The sequence below is a fragment of the Sordaria macrospora genome, chromosome 6, assembly GCF_033870435.1.
Source record: "Sordaria macrospora chromosome 6, complete sequence".
NCBI lineage: Eukaryota > Fungi > Ascomycota > Sordariomycetes > Sordariales > Sordariaceae > Sordaria > Sordaria macrospora.
Window position 1 is genome coordinate 538,302 of NC_089376.1, and position 14,772 is coordinate 553,073.

At 52.6% G+C, this 14,772-nt stretch overlaps 5 protein-coding genes across 5 annotated transcripts; 2 read left to right on the forward strand and 3 right to left on the reverse strand.

Moving 5' to 3' along the window:
- Positions 1 to 412: 412 nt before the first annotated feature.
- SMAC4_05862 (uncharacterized protein) lies at positions 413 to 2,413 on the reverse strand. Its single transcript, XM_024655706.2, has 2 exons — positions 1,330 to 2,413; positions 413 to 1,265 (listed from the first exon to the last, which is right to left on the reverse strand). Exons 1-2 carry the CDS (start codon positions 1,752 to 1,754, stop codon positions 1,187 to 1,189), a joined length of 504 nt encoding a protein of 167 aa, XP_024511552.2. The 5' UTR covers positions 1,755 to 2,413; the 3' UTR covers positions 413 to 1,186.
- Positions 2,414 to 3,199: 786 nt separating this feature from the next.
- SMAC4_05863 (uncharacterized protein) lies at positions 3,200 to 5,377 on the reverse strand (the record flags this gene model as incomplete). The annotated part of the gene is made up of 3 exons (XM_003345658.2): positions 5,056 to 5,377; positions 4,764 to 4,990; positions 3,200 to 4,666 (listed from the first exon to the last, which is right to left on the reverse strand). Exons 1-3 carry the CDS (start codon positions 5,156 to 5,158, stop codon positions 3,200 to 3,202), a joined length of 1,797 nt encoding a protein of 598 aa, XP_003345706.1. The 5' UTR covers positions 5,159 to 5,377.
- A 2,519-nt stretch (positions 5,378 to 7,896) lies between these two features.
- Positions 7,897 to 9,738, reverse strand: SMAC4_05864 (uncharacterized protein). Its single transcript, XM_003345659.2, has 3 exons — positions 9,556 to 9,738; positions 9,264 to 9,481; positions 7,897 to 9,202 (listed from the first exon to the last, which is right to left on the reverse strand). The coding sequence occupies exons 1-3, from the start codon at positions 9,668 to 9,670 to the stop codon at positions 8,003 to 8,005; spliced, it is 1,533 nt and encodes a 510-aa protein (XP_003345707.1). The 5' UTR covers positions 9,671 to 9,738; the 3' UTR covers positions 7,897 to 8,002.
- Positions 9,739 to 10,140: 402 nt separating this feature from the next.
- On the forward strand, positions 10,141 to 12,275 carry SMAC4_05865 (uncharacterized protein). The gene is made up of 5 exons (XM_066090357.1): positions 10,141 to 10,186; positions 10,329 to 10,503; positions 10,628 to 10,658; positions 10,714 to 11,571; positions 11,638 to 12,275. The coding sequence occupies exons 2-5, from the start codon at positions 10,360 to 10,362 to the stop codon at positions 11,739 to 11,741; spliced, it is 1,137 nt and encodes a 378-aa protein (XP_065947396.1). The 5' UTR covers positions 10,141 to 10,186; positions 10,329 to 10,359; the 3' UTR covers positions 11,742 to 12,275.
- A 247-nt stretch (positions 12,276 to 12,522) lies between these two features.
- On the forward strand, positions 12,523 to 14,345 carry SMAC4_05866 (uncharacterized protein). Its single transcript, XM_003345661.2, has 5 exons — positions 12,523 to 12,634; positions 12,788 to 13,099; positions 13,233 to 13,388; positions 13,460 to 13,526; positions 13,613 to 14,345. The coding sequence occupies exons 2-5, from the start codon at positions 12,999 to 13,001 to the stop codon at positions 13,703 to 13,705; spliced, it is 417 nt and encodes a 138-aa protein (XP_003345709.1). The 5' UTR covers positions 12,523 to 12,634; positions 12,788 to 12,998; the 3' UTR covers positions 13,706 to 14,345.
- Positions 14,346 to 14,772: the final 427 nt, after the last annotated feature.

Genomic DNA, 14,772 nt, shown 5'->3' on the forward strand with positions numbered 1-14,772 from the left:
CAAGAGGTTCTCTGGGAATTTCAACCCACAAATCGAGTGATGCGTTAGACCACTGCGCCAACCGCGCCTTTTTTTTTTTTTTTTTTTTTTTTTTTTTTTTGTCGTTGTGTTGCAAGGGGGACAGGAGAAGGCACCTTATGTACCCAAGGCAGCCAGGAGCTATAGCGGGATATGGGGTGGCAGAAACCTCAGCTCAAGGAAGCTGCTTATTTGTCTGCAGTGGTTGTGGGCGGGACATAGAATGCAGGGTAAAAGGAAGGAGGGAAGGACTCGGAAGAAAGAAAGGAACGATGGACTTGAGCCCACCGCACTCGAAACACCATTCACATTGTGACTACTCGTTAGCACTAGAATCACCGAAGAATCTGCCAACATCCGCCAGCGTCATATGTCATTCATATGCGCGTCGGCTCAGTTGCCCAATTTCCAAACAGCGAGCTAGATGCTAGATGCGTCCATTACCATTAAGTGAACGTAATCGGTCAGTTGGTTTACGGTTTTCCGCTGTGTTTTTCTAAATGTGTACAGGTAGCTCGACGATGAACAACAAGGAAGGTAGGCGCAGCGAGGGAGGATTGAATGGAATTTCGAGGATATGATGAGGGGAAATAAGGTATGACGAGGTTGAGCATCTCGATGATGAGGGAAGGCTTGCTTGACGCATTTGGAGAGGAACTTGAGATGCCATGGAAGAAGTAGGACCAAGACTGAAGGGAAAGCAGAAGTTCAAGATACCACATCCTCATATTCGCACACAATTCAGCTTGCAGCAATCAAGCTCATGGAAGTTCATAGAAAGAGAACGAGATTTTCGTTAAAAGGGTATCCGTATCATCAGCCATTACTCCATCATCCTGCTGCCTTCCTCCGCCATCGCCTTGCTAACATTGGGTATTAGGGGTATTGGGTATTGAAAAGAAAGCAATCCTGTCCGTCGTGGCCATTTCGATATTATCAAATCGTAACAAAAACCGTCAAGGCCATAGGCTCCAGTTCTCCCCGTTCTTCTAGTCCGTCTCTCACTTCCACCGTGCGTCATCCGAGTCGTCACAGACAGCGCCTCATCATGTCGTACGGATAGTACGGATAGCTGCGACATATTTTTGTTGTTTGTTTGCGTCGTTTGTCCTCTGTCAATGGATGGGCACAGCAGCAGAGTCTTCGTCACCTTACAAAGTCAGGCAACTTAGACGACAGTAGCAGTGCGGGGAGCAGCGCGGTGCCACTGCCACCAAGTGTAGAGGATGTTGAACAACAGACCGAAGCTACAGTCGCAACATCGTTAGCATCCATTTCTTATCAGACCACATCATACCCAAGACAACTTACAAAGCGATAAAAGTAAAAGCCTCCAACGCATGCCAGATGCTCGGGACGTAACGGCTCGAGTAGCTCTCGGCAGCGAAAACAACTGAGACCAGCCAGAGGTAGCTGAAGATGAGGTTGAACAGCAAGCTGTAGCTCGGGCGAGGGTGGAGCAGGAACGACAACAGGAAAAAGGCGACGGTGAGGACGGCGATGACCAGGATGTACACGGGGCGGTTGCCTGGGTACGCATCCGATCCGGCGTACTTCTTGAACTGGCGGATCTCGTAGGCCGAGATACCCAGGACGATCACCGAGGAAAGCCAGATCAGGATGTTGCTGAGGGTGAGGATCGGGTGGAAGACGCCGCGACGGTCGGCGTGGTGGGTGCCGGCGCCGTGGGTGGTGGTCGTCGTGTGGGTGGTGCGGGGAGCGCGTCCGAAAGCCATTGTGATTGATCCGGTTGGTGTTTTAGATTACGATTATGGTTGTTTGTAAGGTAATTAGGTATTGATCTTTGTTGATGCTGCCTGGTGCGGTTGATGGTAATGGCTAGCCGCCTTGAGTTGTGGTTGTTGTTATTGCAAATTAAAGACTGTCGAAGCAAAAGGATTCAAGATGAAGAAATGGATGGGGAGGGAGGAAGATTGGTCTTAAATCTGGACTGGTGAGTGGAATGGATAGAAGTGGGCAGAATAACTAGGAATGAGCATTACCGTTACGGTACCGTAAATGATTACCCATTCACTTGCCAGTGTCTGCCTCGTCTCAAGCTTGGTTCTTTCCCTGACTGCTTCGTCCTTCCACCATCATAGGCTCGTCCCAACCAGTCACCAACGAGAGCTCCTTCCTCGTCCATGGAAATGTGGTGGAATGTGACGAACAGCCAAGAACTGGGCAGGTTTGTAGCACCGCCATTGACCAAACAACTGGCCAGCAACCATCATCATTCCTGCCTTGTAAGGTGTCATGCTTTCCATGCTCTGCCAAGTCTCCACATCACCAGTCTCGCTGCCGTGCAACCGACCGGGTGATGGATGGTGATGTCCGGGATGGGCGATCAATCATTCATTGAATCACCCATCCACATGCCGTTGATGCCCTCGTCCCAGCAAAACGTGGATAAGAAGAAACAAAAGACCCTTCATCCAATCCCTGTGAATCCTTCCCGAGAAGCTAATGCGTGCCTGTTCTGACGTCGGTGCCAAGAGAAAAACATTTGCTGACGACCGGGGAGTGATTGGGTGGTCGGGATCTTGACCACCATTTGATTGCTAACAGTTTGCTACCTTGGTGCTCACCACAGCCTGTTAGTGTTGGGAGCTCACCCCCGATGGACGGTGACCAACCAGCCTCTACGTCATTTCGCAGGGGGTGTCACAGCATGGCCGTCACTCAAAACCCACGACGACAATCATTGGCTTTCCGCCGTCATGGGATCAGGCTTTTTTTTTCTCCTTCATCATGCCGACTTTGCGCCAACAAAACACATTCGATGCCCGACTTGTGTGATTCACACTTGACGATTGCCCAGCGAAATATCGAGATGATGCCGCTGGCTGACCAATGCGACACCGATGCGACGACGCAACCACAACGATGGTGTTCTGTCGCAAGGATTGGAGCAATGCGGGGGTGACATCCGCAACGGCTGTCGGCATTCTGTTTCACTTTTTCCTCTGTCACCAAACGACAGTGACGAAATTCGAGTGCCGGCATGGATATTGGTTGAGTGTCTGTTTGGTGTTGCAGTCACAGAACACTCCCGCTTGCGACTCTGTGCCGCAATGCGGACGGAGATATTGAGAGACAAGACATGATCCGCGCGACTACCACATGAACCTTGAAATGCGACAAGAGGCGACGACGACGATTGCCTCATTATCTCCAAGGCTCATAGCGACAAAACGCCCCTCAAAACCTCTTCTAGCTTCAACTCCGGCTTCTCAATCACCGATTTGCTCCTCCATGCGACAAACCGATCCGGCCTGACAAAGACACACCCGTCATCCTCAACCTCTCTCCTTTCAGCCCAGTCAAAGTACACATCCTCGTAATCCTGCTTCCACCCAATCGAGTATGCGACAACCTCAACACCCAACTTCTCCCCGACCGCCTTCACCGCGTCTTTCCACGCCTGTCCGCCTGGCCCGGTAAGCAAACAGAACCGCCGGTGTCCCGCCAAGTCAATCGTCGAGATCTTCTTCCCAGGAACTCGTGTGTTCAACCAAGCATGCGGCAGCCTGCGTCCGGGATAAGTAGTAACCTGGAGTGTCCTGACCGTATCCTTCGGCGCCGGCGGCGCCTCTCCCTGATCTGCCAGATATACGGCGTTCGACACGTATTTTTGGTTCATTTCGATGCCCAATCCGTGAAACTCGGTTGTGGTATTCTCAATCCCGTCACGGAATGCCTTCCTTCTCAGGCGGCCCTTCTCACCTGGGTCCTCAAACTCCGCCAAGATCTCGGCCACTTTCTCCTTGTTCTCCTCCAGCAATCCCAAGGTCTTCTGCCACCCGAAATGGTCGCGCAACCCTTGATTTGCCCTTGTAACGATATCCACGCCCACCGGCTGCCTCTCCTGGTCGAAACTGCTCAACAACTCCTTGCCCGCCTTGCCGGACATGACATAGTCAATTTTCCACGCCAGATTGAACGCGTCCTGGATGCAAGTATTGCTTCCCAGCCCGTTAAAGGGCGGATGCCGATGTGTCGCATCACCAAAGCAAAAGATATTCCCGCCATCAGAATACCGCTCCGCAACCACCTCGTTAATCCACCACTTGCTGGCATGTAGCAGCGTCACTTCGATGCTCTCATCTCCAATCACCTGCCTCACGCGCGCCATATACTCCTCGTTGGTGGCAGACATATCATCCGCCTTCAAGTCGGCGCCTGGCTGGGGCAAGAAGATAAACATCCACTCGTCCCAAGCCCTGACCATTCTGACGATACACTCCTTGCCCCAAGCCGGGTACTCCTCTTCCTCAGGGTTGATGACCCAATGCAGGTTCCCCGACCTGTTCTCCATGAGATGCGATAGATCGGCGCGCACAAAGACGTTGAGGGCCAACCCCTGGCCGGTTTTTTTGATGAGAGGCAGCTGCAGCTCACGGACGACCTGGCTGCGGGCGCCGTCGCAACCAAAGAGATAGCGCGACTGGATGAAGTAGGTTTGTCCCGTGAGCTCGTCGAGGACTTCAGACAGAACGGTGTCTGGAGACGGGCGTGAGAGGCGCACGTAGCGCGTGTTGAAGCGGACGGTCCAGCCGGCGTGGGTGGCGCGCTTGACGAGAATGGGTTCGAGGAGGGTTTGCGGTAGGTCAATGTGGTCGCACGGACTGGCGGTTTCGTATGCGCCCTGCGTGCAGAGGAGGAGTGGTAAGTACGTGCTTCTTTTCCCCATTTTTTGGACGATGAAGGAGGTCGGGGGGGAATGGGCGGGGTAAGTAACCAACCTTATGCTTCGGATCATGACCCCACGAGTAAACCCTAGCAAACTCCTCGCCCGCCATGCTACGACACCACCGCGTGTGCTCCATGTGTTTGCTGTCCGTCCCAGCGTTTCGGCATTCTTGCTCCAGTTCGATGTCTCGTAGGCACTCAAGAGCAGCCATGTTAGTGATATGAGCTCGTGGTGTATCCGCTGTGCCGGGAGCAGCCGCGATCAAGATGCCGGTTCGTCCTGAGTGCCGGGAGGTATTAGCCGTCTGTATCGAACTTCTGGATATTGGAGAGTATTTGGCTTACCATGAGCAGCAAGAAAGCAAGCCAACGCTGCACCCGCAGGTCCAGCGCCGACGATGAGCAGGTCCGTCTGGAGGACGATATCGTTTTTCGCTGTTTGCGTCATGGCTGCTGAATCCTCTCTCCTGATTTCCGTGACTGTCTTGATGTAAGGAACTGAAAAAAAAGGACGGCTCAAAGACGACACGAGGACAGCTTGGGACAGCAGCTGGGGGATCCCATCAAGTTGAGAATTATCTAGTTCCCACCTCAATACCGGGCAGATCAACAGACCCCGATGGATCGGCTGCGGGCCTACACCAAACTGCTCCTTCCCGGTCAGAGTTCCATTGCATCACAAGCGGAGTCGGTACCTTCCTAACCAAACGAGCCAAATCAATCTAGCGGAGGACGGGATCAGAGACTATCAAGTGGAAATTATCTTGGCTTGGTTATTGGTCATTGGTGTTCCGGTCGCTATAAGGCCCCGCTCAGACTAGTCGTGAATATTGAGGTCCTCGATCTGAGTAAGCATTACGAAGACGAAGCCGGTATGTTGTGGTGGCTCTGTGCACCACACCACCTTTGAAGTTGTCAACTGACGAACTTGTGCGAATCTGGGGATCCTTCCTGCGGGATCTGCACCTTGCATCCAACATCGATCGGAACGGGGGTGGGATGGTGAGTGGAATTTGGGGATTGACTGCACCGAGGGACCTTCGGGATGGCGGTTGTGTACCTAAAGGCAAAGTGAAGAAATGCTCACTCATGGCGTATAATTGATTCATCCAGATCGAATAGTTTATTCAAAGCGTTCAATACGGTACTTTATGGTATGTCCGTAAGCGCGTACCTAGGTACTGAGGCTCGCCAGGTCGATACATACCCCGACGGCGGCTTACGAACGCCGCCAGGGAGTTGGCACTTCCGGCAGGAACAATCCTCAGCTCTGCAGACCGACAGACACAGAGGACTACCATAGAGCCTTGCAGAATGTAGCTCAACGGTCTTAGGCCTGGGCCCAGCATTATAAACCCGTTGATAATCAGGATAAACATGGAACAAGGCGGCTATCTGCATGTTTCGCACTGCTTGGTCAATTGTTGGTCAGACACCATGTGGAGTTGATGACCGTTGTTCTCCAAGAAGCTCCCCGTCGTTCGGAAGACTGTGGGGTTGTTAGTGAGCGGTTAGCGGCCCGGTGAATATAGCGGGGCTATAGCGGGGCTGGGCTAACAACACCCTCAATGCTGGCCGTGATTCTCCCGTTGTTGATGTACAGTACTCCAAACTCCACTTCATATTTCACGATAACCAGTTTCTCCAGCTCTTCCGTCTTCATCTCATGAGGTTCTCTTCCGCATCTGAATGCCTTCATCATCGATGCTTCCCGTTCTAGTCACACACGGCTTTCTCGCTGCTTCCTGGTCAATATTTCTTGAAATATCGAGGAAGCGGCAGTAAACACTGATACTGGAGATGTTTGCCGCTCGCCTCAATGTTGTATCCGATGTCTGTCGTCTCCCTTGATGTCGTTTCCCACCCATTATTGACATGGACACTCGATCATTTCGGCACCGCATTCCAACACTGGATTTGCAAGGAACTTTTGACATCTGAAACCATTCTTGAGTCCAGGATCGCATGAGCATAGGTAAAGAAAACAATGATCTACGTTCCCAGTACCTCTAGGTAGGGAAAAATGCGACAGTTCCTATCCTACCTATATTCGTTGCCAGCCAAAAAAAAAAAAAAAAAAAAAAAAAAAAGAATACACCGTAAACATCTAACTCTTCCTCCTTCTCCTGCTCCAGTCCCTCACAGATCCAAGAGCCCAAGCCCAAGCCCGTGCTAAAATAGCCGGAAGGCGAGGAGGAAGACATGAAAAAGTTGGCTGAATTCTTTATGGCCAAGGGGGGTCAAGAAGATGAGAACTTGGGAGAGATATGGACATGATTCGGTGTGTCTAGGTGTGATGGATGTTGGGTACGTAGGTGCCGGGCGCCGGGTCGGGTGCTTGAAGTTCAAAGGGCACGAGAAAAAGAGAAAGTGCAGTGTAGAGGTAGGTCCGTGGGTAGTGATGCTCCGTGAAGTGAGCGATGGAGAAAAGGGTGGTTGAGGTGAGCTAGAGAAAGATTTCCACTTAAAACTGCGCAAGAACGCGTTTTGATAATCTTCCATCTCTTCGAAATGGTACTGTCCGATTTGTCAACCCGGAATCTGCGCTTCAGTTCAGCACCGATTTATTTTACCTTCTCCTTTTTTCGGTTTTGAGAAGGTAGATCAGGGCATCTTGGTCTTTTATCCAGTCCCTTCGGGCTATGGCCTTATTCACTAGAATATGGATCCGAGAATGAAGGGCTCGCGAGGTTTACAGGATTTGGCCCGAGTGGATGGCCAGTTGCATTTGAGTGACCCATGTTGCTGGGCTCGAACCCAAAGTTGTCATACGCGATCGATTGGGCAAGACCCGATGCTGGACCTGCAATGTGGGGGACTTGTTACCACGTAAGTAGTGCATCGGAGGGTGAGGTGCTTGTCCGGCATTGGTACCTGCATCCATCTTAAAAGGCGTCTGCGGCTGCCGGTGTCCATGGCGCATGGGAGGAGAAGGGTAGGAGTGCTTGACTGCGTAGTGGCCAGCGTCGGTTGAGACATGGGTTTGTTGACCTATGTAAGCCTCCCTTGGGTATCACAGGCTGGGGTGCCGTATACTTGGGCACCGGTCATTGCTTCCCCAGGTTGTGGAACATCCCAGACTACGTACTCGGGACAGATGTCGTCCAATGAACCAGGAGTGTTAGCCTATCAAACAAATCAACATCAGTAGTGGTACTTGGTACCCGTCCCTCAAATATGTTGGTCAATAAGTCCAAGTTCAAAACCCATTGGCACATGCTACACGTAAATCGTACACAGAATCGCCTTTCTTGTTCATTCAACGCCCACATTCGGATAAAAAGCGTCCAGTTTACCGCCTCTTCCCATGGATCGTCCTACAAACCATCCCCATAAAGTTATAAAACACCCCATACGCTGCCCTGCCAATTGCGCCCTTGTACCTGAACCACAGAAAAAGGCTACCAGCCAGCAGCGGCAAACCAACACCACCAACAAGGCTGCGCACCAAGACCTGGCCCTGGCGATCACTCTTCCTCACCACCTCGGAATACCTCTCGTTCCCAAAGCTCACCCTGCTATACTTGGTCTGCCAGCCCAGACTCGGCACGTAAACACTCAACCACTCCTCCAGGGCCTTGCGCCATCTGTACACAGGCGACAGAACTGATGACCTCATCTCAATGTAGTTCTGCAGCGCCAGGTCGTTGATGGCGTGCGCGTCGGCGATGCGCACGGCCGAGTATTCGGTCAACGCGATCTCCCGTTGCGAGGCCTCGAGGTCGCTGTCGTCATTGGTCATGCGGTCGTGCTTGTCGAGGATGTCGAACAGGATGCGGACGTCTTCGAGTCCGGCGTTCATGCCCTGGCCGTAGAAGGGGACCATGGCGTGGGCGGCGTCGCCGACGACGACAACGGACGAGGAGAAGTGATACGGCTTGCACTTGATGCTGATGAGCGGAAGGTGGGGGTTGGACTGGAATTGATCGATGAGGTCTTCCGGGTGGATCAGAGAGGTTACGCCCGGGAAATGCTTGTCGAAAAATAGCGGGATCTGGGTACCGGCGGTGTCGGCTTCGAGCTGCTCGTAGATGGCGACAGGGGCGAAGAGGGTGCATGTGAAGGAGCCGTCTTCGGACGGGATGGCGATGAACATGAACTCCTTGCCGGGCCAAATGTGCAGGTGGTTGGGCGATATCCTGAACTTGGACTTGGCTGATGATGAGCCGGCTCTGGGAGCGATCTGGAACTCACACCATAACGTGTCGATGTACTCTTGCTGGTAGTCCATGCGGGCGAACTTCATCAGGTGGTAGCGGACGGCGGAGTGGGCGCCATCAGCACCGATCATGAAATCGAAGTCGATCTCAATTTCGCGCGCTCGGTCTCGAAGGTTGTAGGTGCTCTCGTCCTTGACTTCAAACCAGGCCTTGTTCCGCTTGAAATCGGCGCCGGTGAGCTTGTGGTTGAAGAAGAATGTGACGTTCGGCATCTCCTCCAGCATGTCGAGGAGACGCTTGTTCAGGTCGCCACGGTCGATGGCAAGGATACTCTGATCTATTCATCAACACACCTGCTCTGTAAGGGATTCAAAATGGGCGACGGGGTCTTACCCGTCCATGAATATCGTAGTCTTGAGCTTCCTCATACAGCTTTCCATCGGGTCGCTTGCCATGGATCATGCGGCCTCTCATGGGGATGGTCACCCCTTTGACATAATCGATGAGTCTTGGTTGGTTGGCATGGCGCATAGCATTAAGGCCGCGTTCTGAAAGAGCCAAGTTGATGGATCTAGTGAAGTTGAGTGGTGTTGTTGAGGGATCACGGAGATCTGGTGATGATTTGTTAGCAATGACCTCTTGGATCTTGACTCATGTAAGTCAATAGAAGTGAAAGAAGACTCACCACCGCGCAATTCATAAATCTCAACATCGTGACCACGGTTGGCCGCATAAAGAGCAGCCAATGAGCCGACCGGGCCGGCACCGACAACGACAACTTTTTGCTTTCCCTCGTCCATTTTCGAAATATGGTTGTTTTTGAGAGAAATTCCTAGCCTTCCGCTCTAGTAAGCCGGGAATCGGAAAAGGTAATGGAGGTTGGAAAAATAATGTTAGTGATTGCATCAGACGATATCAAATCCCATGCGCCAATATGCAGTCCGATAATTGTCCGTGCCAAAAGTGATCCACTACCGACGCCTTCTGGTTGCACTAATACCACAAACAGCTTAGTGCCAACGAACAAAGTGCATCTGGGCCACTTAGGTAAGCAGCCTGGTCCCTTCCATGTCTGGCCCCAACAGAGCCCCACTCGTCCCGCTTGTCCATCGGCGCCTGTGTCGCCCGCCAGAGCCGCCACTGCCCGCACTGCTTCGCGTGGGAAGACGACTGGAAGGGCGCAAGACAAGGGCTCCAAAAATATTCATTTGTCGACGCCAAGCTCAACATTCAGTCCTGTCGCATCCCGTTCGCTGTCACTTCTCTTCAGGTGTCTCACGCCCTTCAAACAACAACCTTCCATACTCGTCACAAAGGTACTTTTATTTGCTTCACGGCCTGCTTCGCCGGCCATATATACGCCTTGTCGTCACAGAGCGACTCGTGTCCGACCATCTTCACTTCCACATGCGATCGTCAAGCTAACTTATCGGCCCCTCTTTCCTCTCGATAACACAGACAGCGACAACAACAGTCAAATACTACCAACATGACCGAACAACCCCCCGCGAAGAAGAAGTGCCTCGGCGCCGACTGCGAAAACGATGCCGGCACCCTCCAATGCCCCAAGTGCTTGAGCCTGGGCATCAAGGGCAGCTTCTTCTGCTCCCAGGATTGCTTCAAGAAGAACTGGGTACGCCGCATTCTTTTAGATATCTTCGTCCCATATGTCTTGGTCCTTCGGCTGGGTCCGGTACCTTGCTTGGACTGGGACTTGCATGCGAACCTTGATAGCTGACCCTTTGGTCGCCCAATAGAACACCCACAAGGAGCTTCACAGGCTTGCCAGTAAATCAACCCGCTTTCCCCCCTGCCAGAGCGCGCATCTAAAACTCTGTTCCAGGTCCCGAAACCTACAACCCCTTCCCTACCTTCGCCTACACCGGTCCTCTCCGTCCCGTCTACCCTCTTTCGCCGAGGCGTGTGGTTCCTAAGTCGATTCCCCACCCCGACTATGCCGAGAGCGGTATTCCCGGCGGCGGCCGTACAAGGTCCAACAAGATCGAGCAGCTAGACGAGAAGGGTCGCGAGGGTATGCGCAAGGTCTGCCGCCTCGCCCGTGAGGTTCTCGACGTTGCCGCTGCCGCCATCCGTCCCGGCATCACCACCGACGACCTCGACAAGATTGTGCACGACGCCTGCATCGAGCGCAACTCGTACCCTTCGCCTTTGAACTACAACTTCTTCCCCAAGTCCGTCTGCACATCGCTCAACGAGGTCATCTGCCACGGCATCCCCGACAAGCGGGTCCTCGTGGATGGCGACATCCTCAACCTCGACGTCACCCTTTACCACGAAGGCTACCACGGCGATTTGAACGAGACATACTACGTTGGCGACAAGGCCAAGGCTGACCCCGACTCGGTGCGCGTCACCGAGACGGCCCGCGAGTGCTTGGAGGAGGCCATCAAGCTGGTCAAGCCCGGCACCCTGTTCCGCGACTTCGGCAACGTGATCGAGGCGCACGCCAAGAGCCGCGGCTGCAGTGTTATCCGTACCTACGTCGGCCACGGCATCAACAAGACCTTCCATTGCCCGCCCAACATTCCTCACTACGCTAAGAACAGGGCGGTTGGCGAGTGCAAGCCTGGCATGACCTTCACCATCGAGCCCATGATTGCGCTTGGCAAGTACCGTGATGTCACCTGGCCCGATAACTGGACCTCTACCACCATTGATGGCAAGAGGACCGCTCAGTTCGGTAAGTGCTGTCATTGTGATGTCGTAGGTGTTGGCTGAAGTAGATCAACTAATTTCTGCTCAACAGAACACACTCTCTTGGTCACTGAGACCGGTGTCGAGATTTTGACGGCGCGCAAGGCCGACTCTCCTGGCGGCCCGGTACCCATGCCTACTGCTACTGCTGCTTGAGTGTTGGTAGGATGTTGAAAAGAAAAAGTGAGGTGTGTGCATCGTTATTGGATTAAAAAAAGGCGTTTTAGAGAGGGATTATGTTGTGGTATAGAATTTGTGCCGTAGCGTTCAATGCCTGAGTTGATACCCAGTGAGTTTATGGGAGACCCAAGGCCATGGCTACGGCTCTTTCGACTTTCATCCGAATCTTATTCTGGTTTTCATCCAGGTAGGTTTTCGAAATCTGATTAGACACTGATATTGGTTATGGCAGATCTGAGAGGTATGCTATATTGAAGTCTCATATTTCGAGAGGCACTTGAGGACTATGGTATCATGGGGCAGGACGGAGTTCCCAGACATGTATTCCGGAAGGGATTCGGGATTTGGAGTCCACGGCGGACTCGGCGATGGTTGTGGAGAACCGGGTCCGGAGCTCCACACAGACAGAGCCAGATGATAACTACTTGGAGACACTCTCGTAGTTTTACTGAATCTCAGTGTTAAAAGCGTTGGAACTTTTAAAGCCAATTTGAAGAATAGAGACTCAGGAACATTATAATAAGTGAGATCTGACAAGGGATGTTGAGCAGCTTGTTGAGAGCTCGAGTCTCTCTCCAACTCGATGCTTCGTCTTTATGCCGCTTTCGCCCCACCTCGGTCGGGCTTATAGTGGAGCTTCCAGGAGGAGAAGCTTGGGCCAACTTGGCCGCCCAACTGGCTCCAGGGGCAGTCTTGGCAACTGGGCTCGGGCTGGCAGTTCACGGCGAAAAGAGTGGAAGGAGGCTTTCATCATCGAGGAAGCCCCAGAGACAACGAGCTGGCTTGCCCCCCGACCAACGCCGGAGCACCAACCACCAACAACCCTCCACTCTTCCATCCAGAACCTCCAGCTGTCTCCACGCATCCAAGTGAGTCTTCCACCCCGAGCCCGAGCCACCTTGTCCAGAGCTTCACCACCTGCCAACTTCGCGACCGCCTTTTTCTCTTTTCCCAAAACACCAAAGAGATCAACAAGACGGCTTTTCCCAAGTCTATCATCCCAACTCTAACTTGACAGCCAGCTCCAAGTACAAGCACCGACACCGGCGCGCCCGAAGACACTCCCCTGTTCCCCCCCGATCGAACTCTATCGTCCGACTTCGATTCCATCATAATTGCGCACGCCATCTGTCGCGCACGTACAACATCTCGACCAAGCTCGCGCAAACCGAGTCCAACCAAATTACACCACTGAAGCTCTAGCTATCATCCGATAAGCAAACAACGGCCAAAATGTCGGGCGAGGCGTGGCTATACCTGTTTGCGGTGCTTATAAACGCCGTCAACCTCTTCCTCCAAGTCTTCTTCACCATCATGTACAGCGACCTCGAATGGTACGTTGGCTATCTATCCCCATTCTTTCTCAAGGGGTTCTACGAGCGCACGCACTGGATGGACTCGGCATCCCGCGTGCGTTGTGGCTTGCGCCCCTTTCTTCAGCAGACAGCTACTAACGGGACCTCGCAGTGATTACATCAACCCTATTGACCTCTGCAACCGCCTCAACACCTACATCATCCCCGAAGTCGCCGTCCACGGTTTCCTCACCTTCCTCTTCCTTATCAACGGTTACTGGCTGCCTCTCGTGCTCAACGTGCCCCTTGTCGCCTGGAACGTCAAGAAGTAAGTTTTCATCTGTCTAGAGAACAGCATAGACAGCTAGCGCGAACCGGGTAACTAACCATGCGGTACAGGATCGTTGACAACACCCATCTCTTGGACGCCACTGAGATCTTCCGCAAGCTTAACGTTCACAAGAAGGTACGTCATCAGCTCAACAAAACCAGCTGTGTCCGCTGTGGTGGAGCCCCCAGGAACTGCTTCTAACTGATCTGCGCGCTCTCTAGGAATCTTTCACCAAGCTCGGCTTCCACCTCATTCTGTTCTTCTTCTACTTGTACAGCATGATCGTGGCTCTCATTAGAGACGAAGCTCATTAGGAAACGGCGGTCGCTCGCTAAGCTGAACTGGACTTCTTGTTCCACACGATACCGCAACGAGGTCTCTCGGATGGGACGCAGAGCTTCCCTTATCGGAGCTTGTGCTCGCATGTCCGCCACCGTTATCTTTCTCGAGAGTACATAACGGCGCTGGGCACACTGGTACGCAGTACCTCAAACACACACATACAATACAAAAACCATATACAGTACAACCACAGGCAAGCAAGCAAAGCAGGCAGGATCCTCGGCGACGGGTGTTTGCAAAAGGGACGGAAACAGTTCATGAGTGAAACGCACGGACGACTTGATATAGATGGAATGGGATGGGCATGAAGCTATGAAGAGATGGGAATGACTTTCATTTGAGGAGGACGAACTGTACGGTTTTGGCTTCTTTAATGAGGAAGGAAAAGACCGACCGACGGTTGCCAGGGAGGTGACAACTGCCTTGCTGGGTGTCTCGGTTGGCAACATGACAGCTGGATAGACGGGGGAAAAGTAATGATAAAAAGAGTTTATAACCTCTTTTGCGATACCAATGGGTGTACGCTGGAGGATGAGGTAGAGGAGATCGTGTACTGTAGTTACTACTTGATGAAGTCTGTAATGAATGGGACGGGCTACGTCATGAATAACATGTGTGCTGTCACTGTCAAATGTCAATACCAAGGTAAAAAGCAGCACGGGCTAGTGTACGCATTGGAACAGAAACATATCCAGCGGTTTGGTTGCTTGTCGGACGTGTAGTGGAATGCGAACCCTCTTAAACGCGACCCTTTTCGTACAGAGGGGTGGAATCGAATACTCAGGCAAGACGTTGAGTATTTGAGTCAGAAGAGACAAGAAACAAAAATATGAGCTTGGCTCAACGCAACGCTGATCATTCGGCCCCTCCATCGAGCAAGCCTCAGCTCCAAAAGCTTGGTCCTTGCTGGCCGGGAACGACAGCCCGGTCAGTCGGTCGTATATGGTCCGTGCATGCCTACATCAGGGAAGCTCCACTCAGAACCTGAGGTCCACTGTTCCAGGCGTCAACCAATGCGCCTGCCGCCGACAACTCCAAG

Bases quoted from the DNA above. Each gene is read 5' to 3' on its own strand.
- SMAC4_05865 (XM_066090357.1), top strand. From the start codon at position 10,360: ATGACCGAACAACCCCCCGCGAAGAAGAAGTGCCTCGGCGCCGACTGC. The intron at 10,504-10,627 runs GTACGCCGCATT...GTCGCCCAATAG, and splicing joins ATTGCTTCAAGAAGAACTGG to AACACCCACAAGGAGCTTCA. The intron at 11,572-11,637 runs GTAAGTGCTGTC...TCTGCTCAACAG, and splicing joins CAAGAGGACCGCTCAGTTCG to AACACACTCTCTTGGTCACT.
- SMAC4_05864 (XM_003345659.2), bottom strand. From the start codon at position 9,670: ATGGACGAGGGAAAGCAAAAAGTTGTCGTTGTCGGTGCCGGCCCGGTC. The intron at 9,482-9,555 runs GTGAGTCTTCTT...AATCATCACCAG, and splicing joins GATTTATGAATTGCGCGGTG to ATCTCCGTGATCCCTCAACA. The intron at 9,203-9,263 runs GTAAGACCCCGT...TGAATAGATCAG, and splicing joins ACTACGATATTCATGGACGG to AGTATCCTTGCCATCGACCG.
- SMAC4_05862 (XM_024655706.2), bottom strand. From the start codon at position 1,754: ATGGCTTTCGGACGCGCTCCCCGCACCACCCACACGACGACCACCACC. The intron at 1,266-1,329 runs GTAAGTTGTCTT...TTGCGACTGTAG, and splicing joins GCTTTTACTTTTATCGCTTT to CTTCGGTCTGTTGTTCAACA.
- SMAC4_05866 (XM_003345661.2), top strand. From the start codon at position 12,999: ATGTCGGGCGAGGCGTGGCTATACCTGTTTGCGGTGCTTATAAACGCC. The intron at 13,100-13,232 runs GTACGTTGGCTA...GGGACCTCGCAG, and splicing joins ATGTACAGCGACCTCGAATG to TGATTACATCAACCCTATTG. The intron at 13,389-13,459 runs GTAAGTTTTCAT...CATGCGGTACAG, and splicing joins GTCGCCTGGAACGTCAAGAA to GATCGTTGACAACACCCATC.